This window comes from Callospermophilus lateralis, chromosome 12 (genome assembly GCF_048772815.1).
Source record: "Callospermophilus lateralis isolate mCalLat2 chromosome 12, mCalLat2.hap1, whole genome shotgun sequence".
NCBI classification, from domain to species: domain Eukaryota; kingdom Metazoa; phylum Chordata; class Mammalia; order Rodentia; family Sciuridae; genus Callospermophilus; species Callospermophilus lateralis.
This window is the reverse complement of record NC_135316.1, coordinates 43,154,240-43,175,739: the sequence shown is the minus strand read 5'-3', so window position 1 is coordinate 43,175,739 and position 21,500 is coordinate 43,154,240. Positions and strand designations below refer to the sequence as shown.

Sequence of the window (21,500 nt, the reverse complement as noted above, 5' to 3'; positions counted from 1 at the left end):
TATCACTTAGTGGGCAAGCAACATTCCCAGCCCAAGAGTGTATTTTTAATATGGTAGTTTCAGGAAAACTGTAAAGGTAGATATGAAGTGCATAGCAGTGGATAAGGGCAATAGTGAGATGATGTGAAGTACTGTTAAGATCTTAGGAGAAATGAGAAGCCACTGCATAATTGAATGGGTGAGAGCAACACAGTTAAAGTGATGACTGACAACTTTGGTGGTGGGCTCACTCAGGCTGGCTGAGGACAGCTTTGTTGCCTGTGTTGGTGCAGTTTGTTGAAGAGCAGGCAGTGGTAATATGGAGAGAGGTGGGGAGTGGCTTAAGGAAATTGCAGTAGAACTTGGAACATGCAGTTGTTCAGTGTGCTGGGAGGCAGTTTAAGTTTGGGAAAGAAAACTTTGCCAAGTATGATACCTTTACTCAGTGCATTATAATTTTAGGGCCCAACTGTGTATAATTCTGGGGACTGGAAAAATTAAATGAAAAAAAAATCCATGCCATTTCCAATTTTTCTTATAAATAGATCTTTGGAGGAATGTAGAAAAATTTCATTGCTATTGTTCAGTAGTTTATTTCCTCCTTTGGCAAAATTGTCTCTTTCTATGGTCATTTTGATCATCTTTGTTTCTCTCAAATAATTTAACATCTTTATATGAAAAAATAGTTAAATTAATTGAATGTAAAAGATAAAACTAACCTTTTTAAGCGTTCTTTCATATTTTTCTTTATAAAAGCAATTTCTGTTGTGATTCTTTAGCTACATAGTGAAGAGTGAGGAGGATGTGCATGCTTCCGCCCCTCTCCCCCTCTCCTCCTCCACTACAAGCTTGGGGGCACTAATAGAGCATTGTTGTTTTGTGAGCTTGCCTCTACAATAACTCTCCTCCCTCTTCTTTAAACCTCAATGCTGAAGAACAATGTAGAACATTCTTTCTTGCAATAGATGCTAATTGTGTTCTTAGCCGGGATCTTGCTGTCACAGCCACAATAACTGTGTCATTGTGCAGGGAAGCCGGGTCACAGTAGTTATTGTGCAGAATAATGAATGCTGTTTATTTGTGATGTGTCGTTCACTGCATCTGTGGGTGAGAACACACAGTCACTGTAATTTGCCTGGCCAGCAATCAAACTGATGTAAAATAACATCATCAGTTAAGCAAGTTAGCAGCCACAAAGAACTATTGACCTTTTTTAAATATAGAATATTTAATGAGAGATTTTGAATAATGGAAATGGAGGATGCAAGAACAACTACCTAGTGTGTGTTGCATGTTAACCCCTATTTTGCAGTATATTTCCTGGTCAAGTTGATCTATACAGAAGCAAGGGACTGGGAGTGCATGTCTGCTGTGGCTCAGAGTGGGAAGAGTTGCTTAAGCACAATAAATTATGGATGGATATGTGACATAAATGTCTGGAGTCAATTGAGAACCAGGCTTCGTGGCCGTATCTCCTTAATGAAATGTGGATTCTGAAAGCATCCCTGCCGGCTTCTTTCACCTACATAAGGAAAAGATAATTGGAATGTGATGGTGCTTACCTTAAGAGTTCTCGCTAAAGTAAAAGGAAATGTTCTGCTGTTTTAAGTAACGTCGATGGGATTTTACAAGGATCTCAAGAGGTTGAGTTTGGCAGCTGATTATTTTCTTGACTCTCCACATCCTACAATTTCTCCCCATCCCACTGCCCATTTTCAAGTACTTCTCAGCTGTAGGACTGCTCCTTAATGTTGCTCATTAGAAGGGACTTGGGGAATGATTTTCAAAGCAGTTCATTTTATGCTTGTTTCTTCCAAGTTTTGTCAAATTTCTAATAAATATAAACCAAGTTATTCCTTAAAGCGAAGTTTAACCTAATTTATATGTACCTTTATTGTATTCCCTGCTGTCCTGCATAGTAGATGTCTAAATGATTCCTTTTCAGAAAAATTCTAACACAGTGATTTATACCATGTGAAGAAGAGACAGTAAATGATGTCCAGTGTCATAAGATTTTACAATTTCAGATCTTTTTTGTGGTCCTGGAATTTAGAGATTATAAGGGGATGCTATCTTGGGAGGGAGAAATAAACTAGGACAGATGAGGTAATTTAACAGTTATCTTACCTGCCCATTTTATAAGTATAATTCCTTTTTAAAATTTTAATTCAATATCAAAATAGTATTAAAGTAATACCATAGATAATCCCACTTTTTTTGTTAAGTTTATATATTTTTATGTGGTGCAGAGGATTGAACCCAGTGCCTCACACATGTGAAGCAAGAACTCAACCGCTGAGCCACAACCTCAGCCCTGAGAATCCCACTTTTAAAATTTAAATAATATATATTCCATGCAGAAAACTTGGAAAATATATATATTTATATATTTTTAACTTTAAGCAATCACCAATCACCTCCATATTGCCATGTAAAACGGCTGTCATAATGTTTTGGTGTAGAGGCCCTTCTGCTAGTGTGTTTGTCATTTTTCCATTAATCTTATTTTCAGGTCAAGGTCATTTGGATGTACAAGTCATTTAGAGTTTCTCCCAAGTACAAATTGGCATAAAAGATTTTTTATTCAACATGTTGTGGTGTTTATTGAAAATTAACCTAAAAAATATAGGACTGTGAATGGTTAATATTAGAACATTTTTGTACAGTTTCTTAAGTCTTCAAGTTTTTTTATTTAGTTTTTCTTTGGACACTGAACTTTTTTATTTTATAGTACTTAAACCTTTATTCAGAAATGGGAAATGTTTCTAATTTAGAAATTCAAATACATTTTATTTCATGAAGGCATTGACTTTAATCCAAGTAAGAATAATTTGCTTTCTCTTAGTGGATGTTTAAATGGGACCCTAATTCTCAAATTGGTTATTTTTACATATTTTTCCCTTAGATAAATGAAAACCAATTAAGATATTCTTATGAAAAGTTGATTTGTTTTTCTTTTAAAAAATTCTCTTCCCTTTTTCCTTTTGACAAATGGACATCTGCTTGCATATAGCTAACTACTACTATTTTTTGCTTCTGTGACAGCTAGCCGATGGCGGAGTCTCTTCTCTTCAACGGCCTCACTGGCTTTTCCTTATAGTCCAGTTGCAAGACTCAGCCCTTATAGCAATGGCATTAATACTCCCAGCTTCTCTAAAACCTCAAATAAAGCAATACTAACACCTGAAAGAACAGGTAATATTTCAACTTCTTGACTAGTTGCTTGCTTTGCAATTCAGTCACTAAACTCAAACGTTCATCTTTCATTGAAAAGTTTGAGGGTAATCTTGATATAATGAAGAGTTTTGCTGCATCCTTATTTCAATATCGAAAGGCCTAGCATTAACATGTACTCTAACAGCACTGATCTCAATTGTGTGTAGGAGACTGTCTTCCCCTTTTACAAAAGCACACATATTGTTGTGTGTTTCCAAATGCCTGATGTGCTTATATAGTCAGTGGGTCAAACAACTTGTTTTTATAATGATTCAATTTTCCAAGATTGCAAGTCTTTATATCTTGTTTTTTTGTTTTTTGTTGTTGTTGTTGTTTTGTTTTTAATTTTTTTCTGGGAGTTTTTTTTTAATTAAACTGGGTCTAGGTGGAAAAAATAGCCATAGGTCTCACCATTTCCTTGTTTGTCTCAGCACTGGTGTGTTCCATTCCTACAGCTTTCTTCTATTTGGGTCCTTTCTTCTTTGGTTCTTGTATCTGAAGTCATTGCTTTTTTCACTTTTGTGGGCGGCTCCAAGTCTCCCTTGACTACTCACTGGTGTATATTATGAGGGTTTTTTATGTTTCTTTTTATGAATGTGTGCCTTTAACATGTGATAGTTTCCATTTTTGATACTACTGTATGTACCCATTAAAGAATGGGCCGGATTAAATTATAATTAAAAATCATATAAACCCTTATAGCAGTACAGAAACATGTATGTATGATTAACTGAAAGTGTCCATAAATATGTATTTTCATACAATACCTTTAGATGTTTGTGTCAGTGAGTTTTTTATTGTGATTAAAAACATGACAGTCTGGTTGTGTGGCTCAGTGGGAGAGCACTTGCCAGCATGTGCAAGTCCCTGGGCTTGCTCCCCAGTGCCACCCACACACAAAAATGACATGAAATTTATCATCTTAAAATTTTTTTAGTAGGCAGTGCTGAGTGATTTTGTTTTTTAATTTTAAAACATGAATTTAAGGAACAGTAGTCACATGGTTTTATTAGATATGAGTATGTGAAGATGTGTTTACTGTCTATCAAATTGTGATGTGTTGGTCATTTTTTTGTGATGTTATGGAAACAGGAAGATATTGCTACTGTATATTAACTGTAAAGCATACATGGATATCAGTTCTTTAAATGACAAGCATATTTCCTTTGTTTTAGGTTACAACTCCAGGGGCTCCCCTCTCAGTCCCCAGTCATCTATTGATAGTGAGCTGAGTACTTCGGAACTGGAAGATGATTCTATCTCCATGGGATATAAATTACAGGACCTCACTGATGTTCAGATCATGGCTCGTCTGCAAGAAGAAAGTATGTTCTTTTTAAATTAGGAAAGTAAGGTTTCCACTTGAAATACAAGTGGTGGGGGAAGATCAGGCACTTCTCCCAGGTAATGGGCAAGAAATTTGGATCTTTCTCATGTGTCTTCCTTCAGTATAGGTGAAGCTGTTTTGTGCTTCTTCCATTCATAAGAGCACCGTGGGAGTTAGGCATACTTGTACTAAAAATACACTAATATATGGATGTTGCTGGTATGGCCTCTATGGAAACAGGTTGGCAGTTACCTAAGAAACAAAACATGCAGTTTTCTTGGCTCAGTAGCCTGTTCTCTTGAGCATTTATCCCAGAGCATTGGAAATTTATGTTTATGTAAAATCCTGCAAATAAGTATTCTTATCAGTTTTATTTGCAATAGCTTCAAACTCTGAAATTCATATAGATGCTCTTCAGTAGGTGAATGCTTAAACAAATTGTGGTATATCCATAACATGGAGTACTACTTGGCCATAAAAAGTTACCATTGATGCTACATCTTAGATGAGCTTCAGGGAATCATGCTGAGCGAAGAAAGATGTTTTTTCAAGAGATGGAATATTGTATAATTCCATTTATATGACATTCTGAAATGGCAGAATTTTAGAAATAAGGACAGATTAGTTACTGAGGATGAAAATGGGGTGTGGGATCTCAGAAAGGAGGAGAAAATGTAATTATAACAAGATAAAAAAAGGGATTTTTGTGATATTGGAACTGTTCATTATTTTGACGGGTAGTAGATATACAAAGCTATAGGTAATAAAACTGTAAGAACCTAATGCATACATACATACATGAATAAACTGGGAAAATATTGAATAAGATGGGCAGAGTATAATCACTGTTGATACCCTGGTTATCAAGGGTATCAAGCAAGATTATGCTTCCACTTCAGTAATTTTGCAAAATGTTACCATTGGGGAAAACTGGGTAATGTGTATAATTATTATTTCCTGCCAGTATATGTGATTCTAAAGTTATCTTTTTTTTTTTAATTTCAAAGTTTTTTTATTCTTAACGAGAATTCATTTTGACATAAGTATGAAAGCATTTGCTCTAATTCAGTCCCCAATACTTGTCCTTCTCCTCTCCTCATCACTTTCCCCTCTTCTCTATTCTATTGGTCTTTTTCTACATTATCTTAAACATACAATTAAAAATGCATTGATACACCTCAGGGTAAATAATTGTCAAAGAATAATAGATCACTGGACATGGGACCATTTATCACTAGTTCTGCAATAAAATTATAACAATTGGTGTGAACCACTTCAAAGGCATTAACCCTGTCAAAGGGCACAATAAGATCTAGATCACACAAATGGGCTAAACTTGTTTTGGGATTGTGTTTTCAGGTTAACAGAAACTTGGCTAAGTGTCATTTAAGCATATCAGTTTCCTGCTCTCAGAATTAGTCATGGCTATTATAGGAAACATGGTAATGCTTTTGCAAGATTTAATAAGATACATTTTGAGGGGAAAAGTAATTATTTTATATAATTATTAGCAATAAATTTAAATTCTCATTTAAAAAAAATTAAGGCTAAAAGATTGGATGTCAGTTTCAGAAGTTAAGTAGTTGGGGATAGACTGCTTTAAAAAAAAGGTTCAAGTTAAATCATGAACAACTCACGGTTTGAGAATTTCTAGATTGTTATCATGCAGGATGACCTAAAACTGAAGTATTGAAGCATCAGTGGGCTTTGAAAGAGATAATATTAGTAACTAAAAAGAATAAAAGAGAGATGACCTTGTTAGAAAATATTTGTGCCTTGGGTTTTAAACTTTTCCTTCAACTTTGAAAGTTGACTATAGAGATTTCTTTCTTGAGCAGAGTTTTGACTATTTCAGTTCTTCTAACTTATAGAAAACTAAGGATGAATATTTTTTTCCTGAATTTTATTACTTAAATATCTCCAGATTTGAAAGGGAGTCATTTAGGGAAATTGATAGATATGTATTGATAGAGCCATAGCAGGTATATTTAATCTTTACTGGAATTGGGGCAGTCTTTTTTGCAACACTGAATTACCTAATATTAGATATCTGTTTGGTAAGTAAGTGTATTTGTGTTTGGGGGTATTTTGTTAACTAAGAAAAAGATAAGGAGTCTGTATTTGAATAATTTTTTTTGCACAAATTTTCATCATATATTTCATCATTGTAATTTATTAGCGAGATTGAAATTATAAGATAACAGCATTTGTTGTTGTATTATAGGTCTCAGGCAAGATTATGCTTCCACTTCAGCATCTGTGTCGAGACATAGTTCCAGTGTGTCACTGAGTTCAGGAAAAAAAGGGACATGTAGCGATCAAGAGTATGATCGATACAGTGTGGAGGATGAAGAAGAATTTGATCATTTGCCACCACCTCAGCCCCGTCTTCCAAGATGTTCACCTTTCCAAAGAGGCATTCCCCACTCACAGACTTTCTCCAGCATTCGGGATTGTAGGAAGAGCCCCAGTTCCCAGTATTTTCCTTCAAATAATTACCAGCAACAACAGTATTATTCATCTCAAGCCCAAACTCCAGATCAGCAACCAAATAGGACCAATGGAGGTAGGTTGTGCTTTATGGGTCAAGTGAATAAGTGGCCAGTGTTTCACAGATTTAATTTCATCTTCAAGACCTTATCAGTTTGGTGTAAATGTGCATTTCCAGTTGACCAGCTTTTCTGATTGTGTTTCCCAGATTCATAGATTGATGGCTTCATAAAAACCACCCTGATGTTGCTGGCCCTGGATGAGTTATAAACGTGGAGAATCTTTATGTTGTTGCTCATCCACCTGTAGGACAGGCAGGGCATGTGGTGTGAGGTCCTGAGCTGCTTTGTTCTTCACCCTTCATCCATCCTCCAGTGTCTGTCTATTCCTAGCATCGAGTAATGGTGAATGTGTGGATGATGATCTCAGAGCGGACTCTGTTTTTGCATCCAGATTTAGGGGAAGTTTGGGATGTGTTTTGATTTCCTAACATCTGAAATTAAGATGTTTGTAGCAGTAGAATTATGGAGGTTGATATTTTTGTGGTAGTTGGAGGTTGACCTGTTCTAATCTCAAACATGGTGGGTTTGGAGTATGTGTTATTCTTTCATTGTTGAGAGCCACAGTTTAGTCAGAATGACATCTGGCATTTTGCTAGAGGGAATGGTTGAAAGGTGACCCTGCTCTGGGATTAGGGTGGCTCCAGGATTAGGCTGGATCCTCTGGGAATAGGGCGGCTCCGGGATTAGGGCAGATCCTGCTGCCTGCTACTCTGGAGTTCCCATTGAGTTCTCTCGGGGTTCTGAGAGAATTGGCGCGGAGCCCGGTGGAGGGAGTGTGTTCCCAGGAAGTGTGTGTAGAGGGCCGCTGAGAGTTCGGGAATAAAGAGTTGCTGTTTGAACCTACAAGGCTTTTGAACAACCAATAATAAAAATTAAAAAAAAAAATATGGCTTAGATATGAACCTTCATTTATTATCAGATATCATTTCAACCAAATTATGTTATAAGGATAGTAACTTTAAAACTGATATATCCAATGGTTTTCTAAATTACTAAAATAATATTGATAGAAGATAATTATTAGCATTTCAATAAATTGAAAATAAGGTAGAAATATATCTTTATATTTACTGCTTCTATAGCTCCTATATAGTTCTTGGTATGTTTCTCTAAGTCATAGAATTAAAAGTAGCATATTTGGAATGGTTTGTTGGATATCAAAAATAACTAACCCTTGCAGGTTCATTGACAACGTTCTGTCCTTTGAGGTATAGCAGGGGTCATTAGTGGTGTGATGTGGTCATTGGTGGTGCAGCCACTTCCCCTGTCCCCTGTGTTGACTAGAAGGCTGGGGCTGGCTGCTTGGTGGGTAACTAAGTCTCTCCTCAAATCCTGAAGATTCCCCAAGTCTTTGTTCCACGGAGTGGTGAGTCTACTACCCCTTGGCTCTGAGCAAACTTATTTGCATTCTTTCTTTGGTCTGTTCCTTCAATTTCCTGTTGCGTCTCAGTCCTTGAAGATTAAATTCTTGATTTCTTGGGAAGATAAAAACCAGAGCATTGCTTTTGATTCCTTGAACTTTAAAGTGTGTGTAGTTATTAATACAGTCTAAGTTGTTTGACAGGGAAGTGAACCTCATTTTCAAATGCTCAGGCAAAGCCTGGATCTCACATCTTCGCTACAAGAGGCATGGTGTCCTAATCTTTATATTGGAAGCCTTTATTTTTAAGGGCATATTTCAGGATTACAGATTCGAAAAACTGAGTTGGTACTTAAGTGTGTGTAAAGATTGGTTTTGAAGACTGCATCTGGATTAAGATTGGAGACATAACAAAGAATAATGCGTGAACTTTATTGATTAGATAGTGGTTTTGGGGGAAATTTTAAGGGAAGACTTTCTTGAGATGTTTGGAAATTTTTGTGTATGGGTTTTGATGTTATTTTGCTTGTATGTGATGAAAATATTGTGGTTCTATAGAATTATTCCTAGGAAATTCATATGCATTCAAAGTGTCAAGATGCCTGCAGCTTTATATCGTTTAACTAAAGCAAACAAATGTTTTCGCTTTGCCATATTTAATTCATCTTCACATATACAATCAGTAGATCTAGCTAGAAAATATACAACTGTTTGTTATCATACTATTTCAATATTTCCAAATATTTGAAAACTTTTATGGTAGATGGAGAGAAATTTTAAAAGAATTATAAATTTAAGAATTAGAATCTCAGTTTTCTAATTAATGGCATATAATTATTTCCCTCTTTGTCCTTGCTGTTTAAAAATATGGAGTAACTTAGTAACTTAGTCTCATTTGAAGCTTACTTCATGGCCACATTTGAGAATGGGAGTCAGAGGGATTTGAATCTAGGTATTTTCAAAATACCTAGATATAGATGATAAGAATTTATCCCTTTTAAGTCCTCATTTCCACCACATACCTTCTACTTGCACATGCATGCATAATACTTGCTGAATGTATTAAATGTCTGCTGAATGGGGCTAGGAGCTTTAATAGGAATATGAGGGTATTAGATATATGATTATTAAAAATAGACCTTAGGGATGGCTGAAGATGTAGCTCAGTGGTAGAACACTTTCCTTGCATGCACCAGGCCCTGGGTTCAATCTCCAGCATCACAAAAACATTTTTTTTTTAGTGAAAAATCAAGCCTCAAGGAAATCTTGTCCCCCCGGCCCCCATTAAGACTTAGCTTTTTGTAGTTTGATTTATTCACAGTCAGCTGTGGTCAGAAAATACCAAATGGAAACTCTCAGAATTAAATAATTTATAAATTTTAAGTGATGTTCTTAAGTTATTGTTCTTAAGTTGTTAATCCTTCTTTACATAATTTTTATATTAAACTTTATCATAGGTGTACGTGTACAGGAGAAAGAAGTTTGGTATTTATGTGTTTTGGTACTGTGGTCTAGTTTGGACATCAACTTGGGGTCTTGGGATGACCCCTAGTTGGGAGGGATTCCTGAGGATATAAGAAAAAAATACTATAATAAGGAAAATTGCCAAGAAATTAGCAGTCAACAGCAGTATCTGAGTGTTATTTAGAAATGAGCATGGAAAGTAAGGGAATGTGTAAGTCATGGATACCTCAGCTAGAAGGTGTCTGAGTTCCTGTGAGGGGGGATAATTATGCTAATTATTTAAGTATTTGTGAGAGTTAGCAAATTGAGTAAAACATTTTTTATGGTTTTCTGTCATAGCACTAAATTTTTTATTATACTTTATTATACTTGTGGTATGAGAATGCTTATAATACTTGTCTGTTCCCTACACTACCCCACGGGGGTGAAAGTTACTGGACAAAGTCAGAGTTGATGAGTCTAAGTAATTTAGAGGGAGCAGGGTGTGCAGCGGGAGGAAGAGGAGATGAGTCTGGCTTGTCCTTGAACACATTTGGTTTAGGATTCAAGCTTATCATTGGTTTTCTGATTTATTTAGCTTGAAAGAAAATGACCCTAAGCTTGGATGTCCTGATATGTGCACTTAAGTATTTTGGGATATTTATTAATAAAGATATCTTGTAGAATTTAAGTAAGGAAAAAAAAAAAAGGTATTACAATGGTTTGTGATCTTCCAAAAGTTTAACTCTTTCTAAATGTTATCTGTTTAATATTTAATTTATTTCAATTGGAAGAAACTAAGGTTAAATTTAAATTTCAATTTAATTTAGGTTTTGTTTTTTCCTCCTTAGCATCAATAATGGAAAAAACGCTGAGGAAAATCCAGTTTAGACTACAAACTCGATGAGAATTGGGGCCTGTGTCTGTTTTATGTATTGTGGTATCCCAAACATCTTCGAAGGCCTTGCATTTAGTATGTGCACAAAAAATATTCCTTCCCTTGTTTGTTCCTTCTTTCCACAGAATGGGGAAGGGTGGAGTGGAGGGACCATCATGCTCACACTACCAGAGTGCCCTCCTGTGGTTGGGAGCTGGCTGAGTGATTGGTTGGGGTCACTGGATGGGCTGATGATATACAGAGAGCCTCTACCTTGATGGCCTTCTGCAAAAGGCCATGCTCAGGAGCCAGAGATCTCAGGTGGAAGTGAAAAAGGAATGGAAGTCAGAGGAATTTGAATTAGGGGCAGAGCCAGGTGTGTGCTTGTGTTACAGAAGAGTGGAACTGGCTACAGACTGGGGGAACAAGGCGAGGGGCAGGGAGACCAATTAAGAGGACTTTATGAAAATGTAGATGATAAATGGTGTGATAAATGAGCCACTGGCATTGGAAGAGTTCACTAAATGTTAGGCATAATTAACAGGACTTGGAGTCTAGGGTGGAAAGGGAAGATGCATTTTGGGAAACTCAGTAATGTGGAAGAAAATATATGATGGGAAGAAAGAAATGAATCTAGTTCTGTACTTGAACAGGGTTTGGCTTAGAGTTCGTATATACTGTTTGTTTTGTGAGCTTGAGTGACCTGATACAGGCACTGTAGTCTTGGGCAGTGGGGTTGTATATTAATAAAGAAAAAACTGCCTTCTAAATTGGTGCTACCGCTTATTTCAAACTGAACCAGGTTGAGATCTGTGTGTGACTCTGCTGCCTCCTAGTGGCCAAAGGCACACATGGCAAGGAGAAAGAGATCCAAGCTTTCTCTTGGTCTTTGCATTCGTTTGTTGGTGCACTAAAGAGAGTTAGCATTCTCAGAAGTTCACATGGTCCTGTTTGTGCGATGAGTGTTGAAATTTCACTAATTTGTTCCATTTTGATATGTTGGCAAAAAATTTGGCAAGTGTTAGTTTTGACTCTCCCAGCTCCTAGGTTTTAAAATAAGTTTGTAATGTCTGCTTTTTTTTTTTAAATTAAATAGCTGTAAAATTGTTTTCAAACATTATTTGACATAATTTCATCCACTTATTGAGTAGGAACAAACAGGTAGTATCTGATTAGATAGATGCCATCTCTTTTTATAGGACACATACTTTCTTTTAATTACAAGCGATTAGGTGAAACTCTTCTGGTTGGAGAGTATGTTTTCCGATAGAAGAGGTTAATTCTCTGTTAACTTGTTCATTATGCACATGATACTTTTTGTTGTTGAGCAAATATGTTTTTATTTACTTTTGAAAACAAGTGTTTTAGTTGGCATGGAATTTGTTATTTTTAAAAAATTTTGTTTTGTAGTTGTAGATGAACAGAATGACTTTATTTTATTTTTATATGGTGCTAAGGATCAAATCCAGTGCCTTACACATGCTAGGTAAGTGCTCTGCCACTGAGCTACAGCTACAGCCCTGAAATTTTGTTATTTTAAAATTAGTAAAATTCTTTTCTCTTCCAGATAAGCTCCGAAGAAGTATGCCTAATCTAGCCCGGATGCCAAGTACTACTGCTATTAGTAGCAATGTTAGTTCTCCAGTCACCGTGCGGAACAGTCAGAGTTTTGACTCAAGCTTGCATGGAGCTGGAAATGGAATTTCAAGAATACAATCTTGTAGTAAGTTTAATAAATTTTAATTTTATTACAATTTTTAACTAGTTGTAACACCATTAAGGAAAACAACTTACTATTCCAATTCTTCTTTTTAGAACTTTTGTCCTTGTCTTGTAACTTTTCTGCATTTTGCCACTACAGTTGAGTTGTATTTTCATTAGTGCCTATGTTCCCAAGTAATAACACTCAATTACATACAGGCCTTTAATATCCAATGCTAGCAGACATATTAAATGGTCATTAATTTATCCATACAGTATGAAAATAACCTCTTTTTTCTTTGTAGAATCTCCTTTTTCTAGCTGTCAGCCTGATACTTTTACTTTGAATAAACACGTTAATTTTGTCTAGCTATTGCTTTGGTCTTGTTCACCATTCTGTAGCATTTCTATAGAAGTGTGTGGACAATAGTTTTTTATTTGCTACATTTCAGTACATCTCTATCTGTTCTACCCATCAGTGAGCAGTGCAGTAACCATTAAACGTGGTGCTCTAGTTTGTGTGAGGATTTGGTGGTTCTAGGGTTTTTTCCCTGTTCCTACACATGTTCTTTCTATAGGTTGTTGGGGTTAAATTTTAGACAGGTGAAGTGACAATTTGCCTGAGGCCAGGCAGATGGAAGAACATAGATTTCAAACAGGTCTGATTACTCTGGGAGTTTGTTTTTAACTACTATGATGTTCTGACTCCAAATTCTGTTCTTCACTGCCTGACATTCTTCTCCCTCCCTTTTCATTCAGTTTACTTCTATTTACTTTCAAAATACAACACAAATGCCAGCCCTTTGGAAAATCTTCATTTCTTCCTGATGACCCTAACACATTCTCCTAAATATCACCCAAATAAGTGTAGAATAGGTAGATTTTTGGTGCTTATTTCTATTATTCATTATACAGGTTGAGCATCCCTAATCCAGAAGTCCACAATCTGAAATGCTTCAGAATCTGAAAAACTTAAATGCTGACATGATGCCACAAGTGCATTATATACCTTGGGACTTTGTTTCTTACACAAAATGATTCCCAGATATATATTCCCAAACCTGGAAAAATACAAAATCCAAAACGCTTTGAGTAAAGGCTATTCAACCCGCATCATGCTTTGTCAGTATGTTTGTCTTCCTTACCAGATAAGCTTCCTCTGGGCATGAGAGGTAGTGTATTTGACTTTCTCTTCCCAGCGACTGGAATGTTGCTTTAACATAATGAACTCAGTGAATGCTTGCATGAATGCTTGCCATGGAGTTATATCTTAGGGTTTGACCTGTTGAATATTTGAATTCGTGATTTATATAAAGACACAGAGACAATCTGTGACTTTGCTAGTGTCTTGAAACTGAAATGACTGTGAAATTTATGTCATGAGCTTAATCAGTGGACCAAATGTATCATGAAGAAATTTAAAAGGAATGTACAGTTCTGTATTCGAGTTACAGAAACCAACAATACAAGTATAGGACAGGAGGAATGTGACTTTGACAATAATAAGTATGATGCCAATGAGGAATTTTTATTGAGTCCAACTCAGTGTGGTTAATAGCATATTTGAGTGCCAGGAAAACCTGTAACCCAAAATAGAATAGAATGTGTAAGAAGAAGAGTGTCCAGCTTCGGGCTGGGCTTGTGGCTCAGTGGTCGAGCACTTGCCTGGCACACGTGAGGCACTGGGTTTGATCCTTAGCACCACATAAAAATAAATAAATAAAATAAAGGTATTGTGTCCATGTACAACTAAAAACATAAAAAAGAAACAAAAAGAGTGTCCAGCTTTGAGTAAAGTGGTCAAGAAATAAAAAATATCAAAAGAACATAGGAACCGGTTTGAAGACATTCGCAGTGACCAAGTCTAGGACAATTTGAGCCACAGAATAAATGATTATATAATAATAAATTGAAAGAATGAAATATAAATCCATGAGTTCATACTGAAGTAAATAAATACATGGAAAAGAGGGGAAGTTCTTTACAGTAGAATTCCAATTAGCATATCTAAAAGAAATGAAGAAAATAGAAAAATTATTATTTGTAAGTCAAGCATAATGCTTAGGAAATCCCCAAGAAGTTGTGTCATTGTGTAACAGAAGGTCAGTCATAACTTTTGGTTTCCAGCCTTGGGTTGCTGCTCTAGCATCCCTGCCCACTCCAAGCCTTGCTCTTTTTCCATGCTTTCTGAGTTTCTGTCATGAAAACTTCTGGTTCTGGGCCATTTTGCTTTCAGAAAGGAGCTGAGGTTAGGTAGAGAAAGTTGGAAAGGCAGTGTGGTATGGAAAGACATAGTTGTAGTTGAGACCTGAGTTTGGGTCTTTTCGTAATCATAAACTGTGGGCAAGTTATATTCTGTTTAATTCTTGATTTCTCATTTACAAATAGGATTATGCCTATTAATTTTAACCAGTTTTTCTTATCAATTCTTTATTTTTTATCAATGGCAGTTATCTGTCTTGTATGTATGAGAAATAACACTGCTGAGAATCTATTTCTGAAGAGTTCTAAAGTTTTATTTAAGATGAAATTGATTGGAATTTCACTGAATTTTGTGAGAATAACAATAGCAGGTGTAACCTGGAATGGCCAGTCCTTTGTTGATTTAGGTCTTCTTTAATGTGTCTCAACAATGTTTTGAAGCTTGTTATGTAGAGATTCTATATATAAACCTAAAATTATTTCTAAATATTTGGCTTTTTTCCAAAATTTTTTTTTTTAGTTGTAGAGGGACACAATACCGCCCATTTATTTATTTATTTATTCATTCATTTTTATGTGGTGCTGAGAATTGAACCCAGTGCCTCACGCATGATAGGCAAGTGCCCTACCACTGAGCTATAACCCCAACCTCTTTTTTTTTATATTTTTATAAATATTATTTTTTAAATTTTAGTTTTTCCTTATTTGCCAATATTTAGAATACAATTAATATTTATGTTTTGATATTGTATCCAATAGGCTTGGTAATTAAATTCATTTTTCCTAATGTGATGGAATTTGATATTTTCCCAACATAACATGCATATGATCACTAAAACATGTTCAGAGGGTTTTAATAAAACCTTATATGAAAGGTTTTATTTTTCTCAACTGTCCATCATCAGGAGAGAGTGTGACATTTATACAGTGGAATACTACATAGCAATGCATCAGCATAAATGACTGAGACACAAGAGAGAGTGTATCATGTAATTCCATTCATGATGAAGTTCAGGGCAGGAATAGCCAGTCTGTGATGATCAAAGTGGGAACAAGTTACCTCTGGGGAGTATTGCTTCCAGGACTACTGACAGAACCCCTGAGGCTCGTGATACTGTGTATCTCAGGATGGGGAGTGGCTACAAAAATGTCTTTGCTTTGAAGAATCACTGAGCCATAGACTTAATATTTACATAATTTTTCTTTTTTATGCGTCAAAAGAAACTGAACCAAATTCATATACAAACTTTATTTTAATTAAGACTTTATTTTTTGAATATAGGTAACATTTTCTACAAGGTTTGATTCATTTTATTCTTTGGAGAAACATATTACAACATTTTAAAATTTTCTGTCTAACAGTTTATTGCTTTTTAATGTGAAACAATTATATAATGTTGGGAGAGTGAAGATATGAAGTTTTTATGAATAGCTATCCATAGAGATCTCTTCATGTGAGATTTTGCTGCTAATATAAAGGTAATATAATAGCTTGTACTCGTTAATTGAGTGCTTACTAAGTGCCAGGCATTCTTCTAAGACTTTAAGTATATTAATTTATTTAATCTTTAGAATGACCTTATGAGACAAGAAAATGTCATAATAAATATTCTTTAAAGAATATGTTTGTAGGACTGGAGTTGTGGCTCAGCGGTAGAGCGCTCGCCTTGTACGTGTAAGACCCTGGGTTCAATCCTCAGCACAACATACAAATAAATGAATAAAATAAAGGTATAAAAAAAGACAAAAAAAGCTTTTTTTTTTTTTTTTTAAAGAATTTGTTTGTAGTAAGCTATTTGTACCTACAGATATCATTTCTGTCTTCCTTTCTCTAATTATAACTCTTAGATTGTCTCCTTGTTTTATTTCCATTAAACCATCCCCAGGGCAACCCTCAAGAAATCTTAATGTTTTCCAGGCAACCAAGGAAACATTTTTCTAGTAAGAACTCAGATTATGAAATTCATTGAAGGAAAGAAGGCTGTGCTTAGAACTGGCTTTATATATACAGTTGACCTTTGAACGATATCAGTTTGAACCATATGGGTCCACTTATGCATGAAATTTCTTTTTTCTTTTCTTTCTTTCTTTCTTTTTTTGAGATTTGTGGAAAGTATGAAAGAAATTTGCAGAATAATCATATAGTTTAGAAATATAAAAAAAAATTAAGCAAAAGGTATGTGAGTGCATAAAATGATGTAGATAAGTCCATTTTTATCACTACCATAAAATATAAATGTCTCTTATACAAAGTTAAAATTTACCTTTTTCCTCACATCCTCACCAATATTTATTGTTATTTGTATTCAATAGCTGCCATTCTGACTGGAGTGAGATGAAATCTCAGTGTAGTTTTGATTTGCATTTCTCTAATTACTAGCAATGATGAACATTTTTTTTCATGTATTTGTTGATTGATTGTATATCATCTTCTGAGAAGTATCCATGTTCTTGGCCCATTTATTGATTGGGTTATTTGTTGTTTTGGTGATTAGTTTTTTGAGTTCTTTATATTCCCTAGAGATTAGTGCTCTATCTGATTTGTGAGGGGTAAAGATTTGCTCCCAAGATGTAAACTCTCTGTTCACCTCACAGATTGTTTCTTTTGCAGAGAAGAACTTTCAGTTTGAGTCCATCCCATTTATTGAGTCTTGATTTATTTTTTTATTTTTTATTTTATTTTTATTTTAATTCTTGCACCAAAGGAAGAAGTTAAGGAAGTTGGGGCCTAATCCTACATGATGGAGATTGGGGCTTACTTTTTCTTCTACTAGATGCAGGGTCTCTAGTTTTATTTCTAGGTCCTTGATCCATTTGAGTTTGGTGAGAGGGGTTTAATTTCATTTTGTTGCATATGGATTTCTAGTTTTCCCAGCACCATTTGTTGAAGAGGTTTTTGGTGCCTTTGTCTAATATAAGATAATTGTAATTTTGTGGGTTAGTCTCTGTGTCCTCTATTCTGTACCATTGGTGTACCAGTCTGTTTTGGTGCCAATACCATGATGAAGCCAATATAGAAAGCAGTACGGAGATTTCTTGAAAAATTGGGAATGGAACCATCATTTGACCCAGCTATCCCTCTCCTCAGTCTATACCCAAAGGACTTAAAAACAGCGTACTACAGGGACACAGCCACATCAATGTTTATAGCAGCACAATTCAATAGATGAATGGATTAAAAAAATGTGGCATATATACACAATGGAATATTACTCAGCAATAAAAGAAAATGAAATCATGGCATTTGCAGGTAAATGGATGGGATTATAGAAGATAATGCTAAGTGAAGTTAGCCAATCCCAAAAAACCAAATGCTGAATGTTTTCTCTGATATAAGGAGGCTGATTCATAGTGGGTTAGGGACGGGGAGAATGGGAGGAATAGATGAACTCTAGATAGGGCAGAGGAGTTGGAGGGGAAGGGAGGGGGCAGGGGGTTAGAAATGATGGTGGAATGTGATGCACATTATTATGTATAAAGACACAAATTGGTGTGAATATTCTTTGTATACAACCAGAGATATGAAAAATTGTGCTCTATATGTGTAATAAGAATTGTAATGCATTCTGCTGTCAAATATAAGTAAAAAAACAATTAATTAAAAAAGTTAAAATTTATCAAAATTTACCAACATAACATCAACACTTATAGACCACACCCAGTCTCATTCAGTAGAAAGAAGTGTAAATGAACATAAAGATGTAGTATTAAATCATAGCCTCATAAAAGTATCTGTTGTGCATCACTGTATTACTGTGATCATTTACTGACCTCCTCCTGTGGCTGTAGTGGTGAGCTCAGGTTGTTAGTAGTATTCTTGTAAAATGCCCTGGGACACTGATCATCTCCACTTGAGCAGTTCCTCTCTCCAGTAAATTGTGCATCTTGTAAAAAGTAATCCCTTGTGGGTTTCAAATAGTTTTTACTGGGTATATAATACATATCACATACAAAATAGTTATGAATGACTGTTATTGGTAAGATTTCATGTAGGTCAAGTGCAGCTACTAGTTAAGTTTGGGGGAGATCAGAAGTCATACTTGGATTTTCAACTGCATGGGGATCGGTTTGTGCACATGCACACACTGTCCATGCATCGGCTCTAATTAGGTATTTCACAGTGTTGGCTATTGATAGGAGGCTCTCGTCGAGGGTTAGGATTTCCTAATGCTAAATGTTATCTGGAACCTGCATGTCATTTATCTCCTTTTAGACAATATAGGCTCCTCTGAATATAGTACATATTTCCTGAGTTGGATGGCAGCAGAGGTTTTCTTATATGAGTATTGTTTTCTCTTCTAGTTCCATCACCAGGACAGATTCAACATAGAGTCCACAGCGTGGGACATTTCCCAGTGTCTGTCCGGCAGCCTCTTAAAGCCACAGCCTACGTGAGTCCAACTGTTCAAGGCAGCAGTAACATGCCTTTATCCAACGGCTTACAGTTGTATTCCAGCACAGGAATCCCTACTCCAAACAAAGCTGCAGCTTCTGGGATCATGGGCCGCAGCGCACTTCCAAGACCTTCATTGGCAATAAATGGGAGTAACCTGCCTCGGAGCAAAATTGCACAACCTGTTAGAAGGTAGGCCTGTTGGTTTATATAACTTCATTTGCAGTTTAAGTTTGAAACTGCTCCAGGAACCACCTGACTTGCTTTGACTCAGTTTAACTCAGCAGGTCACTGCCCTGTATGGCCGCACCTGTGTCCTCCTCTCTCTGGAGGACATACCTTGTGTGGCCAGGTCCTCTTCTCTGATCTCATCTTATTCTGTAACTCCATCCTCTTTTTCACTTTTAAGACACTACTTGCTTTAGCTTGAATTTACCAGGTAAGGCCTATTTCCTGAGCTTTGGTAGTCTCTTCCCACTCTGAGTTACCTGCGTGGCTTGCTTCCTGTCTCCTTCAGGTCCTTGCTCACATGACACCACTGTCCAAAATTGTAAGCTCCATGAAGGTGGAGGGTAATTGATTCTTTGGTTCACTGTCACATACTCCCAGTGCCCAGCACAGGGTAGGATCTCAAGTATGTATTAATTGAATCAATCATTTTTATATCGAAATGTGGAAACATTTTGTATGCATATGCATATTCTCTCCCCACACTTACAATTTAAAAATCATCTTAATGATACTCAGTATGGGCTTTATCAGCTTATATTGGTAAGTTTGATATGTTCTAGGTAGAGTGGTCTTTTTTCCCTTCAAAATTCCAGATTACCTGCAGAAGTCATGTTAGACAAGCTCATGGTCATGTTGTACCCTTCTTGACATTCCAGAATGTCTTATGGCCAAAAAAACAAAAACAAAAACAAAAAAATGTTGAGAGATTGATGATGAGAAAATGAATACAAACAACTCTTAAGAGAAATGAGGATACGAAAGAAGAGAGGGAAGGAACCATAGTGAAAGTTTGAAAGGGATGTTGGAACAGTAATTTTTTTTTCTTTATGCATTTTTATAAGCTTTTTATTTTCTGATTAGAAGTAAGCATTACTCAGAACATAAACAATTCAGAAACTATTGCAAAACAGAAGAGAAAATAAAGACTGACCCATAATCTTACTACCCAGGCAGAAATCGTCTGGGTATATGTTTGTTCAATAAATTCTGGCTTATTTCCCTTAGTAAATGCAGAGCTGTGTCTTGTTCGTCCTTGAAAAGAATTACATAATTTGACCTATATAGGTTATTGTGGACCATCCATTTATCCTTGTATATGTCTCCAAACTGAAGCCCTGGAAAAGTTGCCAGATTATGAGAGTCTGTTTTTCCAAACTTAAGCAAACACCTCATATTATCTTTCTTTGCAATGTGATAGGCAAATCTTTGATTATTAATAAGGTTGAAATTTTCTTTATGTTCGTGTGCTATTTATATTCAGTGAAATTGTCATTTATGTTTTTTAGGCCATTTTTCTATTGAAGAGTTTATCTGTTTCTTTCTGATTGAAAAAAAAAAAAAACAACAATTTATACATTGCATAGCAGATTTACTTGTATACATATGACACATGCTGTGAAGGCCCAGAAATGTGAAAGGTACATTTGGGACTGCTCTGCCAGTAGCTTGTCATTACTGAAGGAAGAGCATTGATGGGAGAGATGATCAAAGCAAGTGATGTCACTCGTGGGATTATTAACAGTCTGTTTCCTCTTTTCAACCCCTTATAGTTTCCTGCAGCCTCCAAAGCCTCTGTCTTCACTCAGCACACTGAGGGATGGAAACTGGAGAGATGGTTGCTACTGATGCAGTTTTATGTACCCTTGAAGAATGGGAAAGAAGTGAAAAATGAGGGTTGTGTTACCTAGCTGGCTGGGTAACGGCGGACGTTGGGATATTCTTTCCCTTTTGCATTTTAACATATGTCCTGCGTTGTTTTTCAATGGACCAATCACCAGAGACTAATTATTGCACTTAAATATTTGCCTGAGATACTGCAACATTCTCAAACCCGTGGTTGCAGTATTGTGACACTTAGATCTAGGAAGTTTTTGTAGAACTGCTCTGTACCTGAATACTTTTTGAGAGAATTGAAATGTATCAATAATGCTTTGCCATATGAGGTTTTTTTTTTTTTTTTAAAGTAACTTGTTCAATTTACTTAAGTGTTCTAAACATCTTTCCATTACATGTTATGTATTTTAATACATTGCATATTTACAACTAGGTTCTATAACATATGCTTTGAATTTTACTTTTTTATAGTTTACAGGAATTTTATTTTTTGTGCCTATTTCTTTTTACACCTATGTGAACCACTATGGAACAACTTAAATTTTGTGCCATAAAAATATTTTTGTGGTAAGGTACTATTTTTTTAGCTCTAGGAATATATCAGC

General features: G+C 35.7%; 1 protein-coding gene across 5 annotated transcripts in view; it reads left to right on the top strand.

Moving 5' to 3' along the window:
• The window catches only part of Slain1 (SLAIN motif family member 1), a 53,773-nt gene extending 32,806 nt beyond the window's left edge, over positions 1-20,967 (top strand). For 2 of the 5 annotated variants that reach the window (XM_076872500.1, XM_076872499.1), the window contains 6 exons: positions 3,025-3,174; positions 4,371-4,520; positions 6,747-7,088; positions 12,322-12,477; positions 18,960-19,242; positions 20,832-20,967. In XM_076872500.1, the coding sequence (XP_076728615.1) occupies positions 3,025-3,174; positions 4,371-4,520; positions 6,747-7,088; positions 12,322-12,477; positions 18,960-19,242; positions 20,832-20,907 (1,157 nt within the window). In that variant the 3' untranslated portion in view covers positions 20,908-20,967. Of the gene's footprint in view, positions 1-3,024; positions 3,175-4,370; positions 4,521-6,746; positions 7,089-12,321; positions 12,478-18,959; positions 19,243-20,831 lie in introns of those variants that run through there. The other 3 variants (XM_076872502.1, XM_076872501.1, XM_076872503.1) reach the window with 2 other exon arrangements.
• Positions 20,968-21,500: the final 533 nt, after the last annotated feature.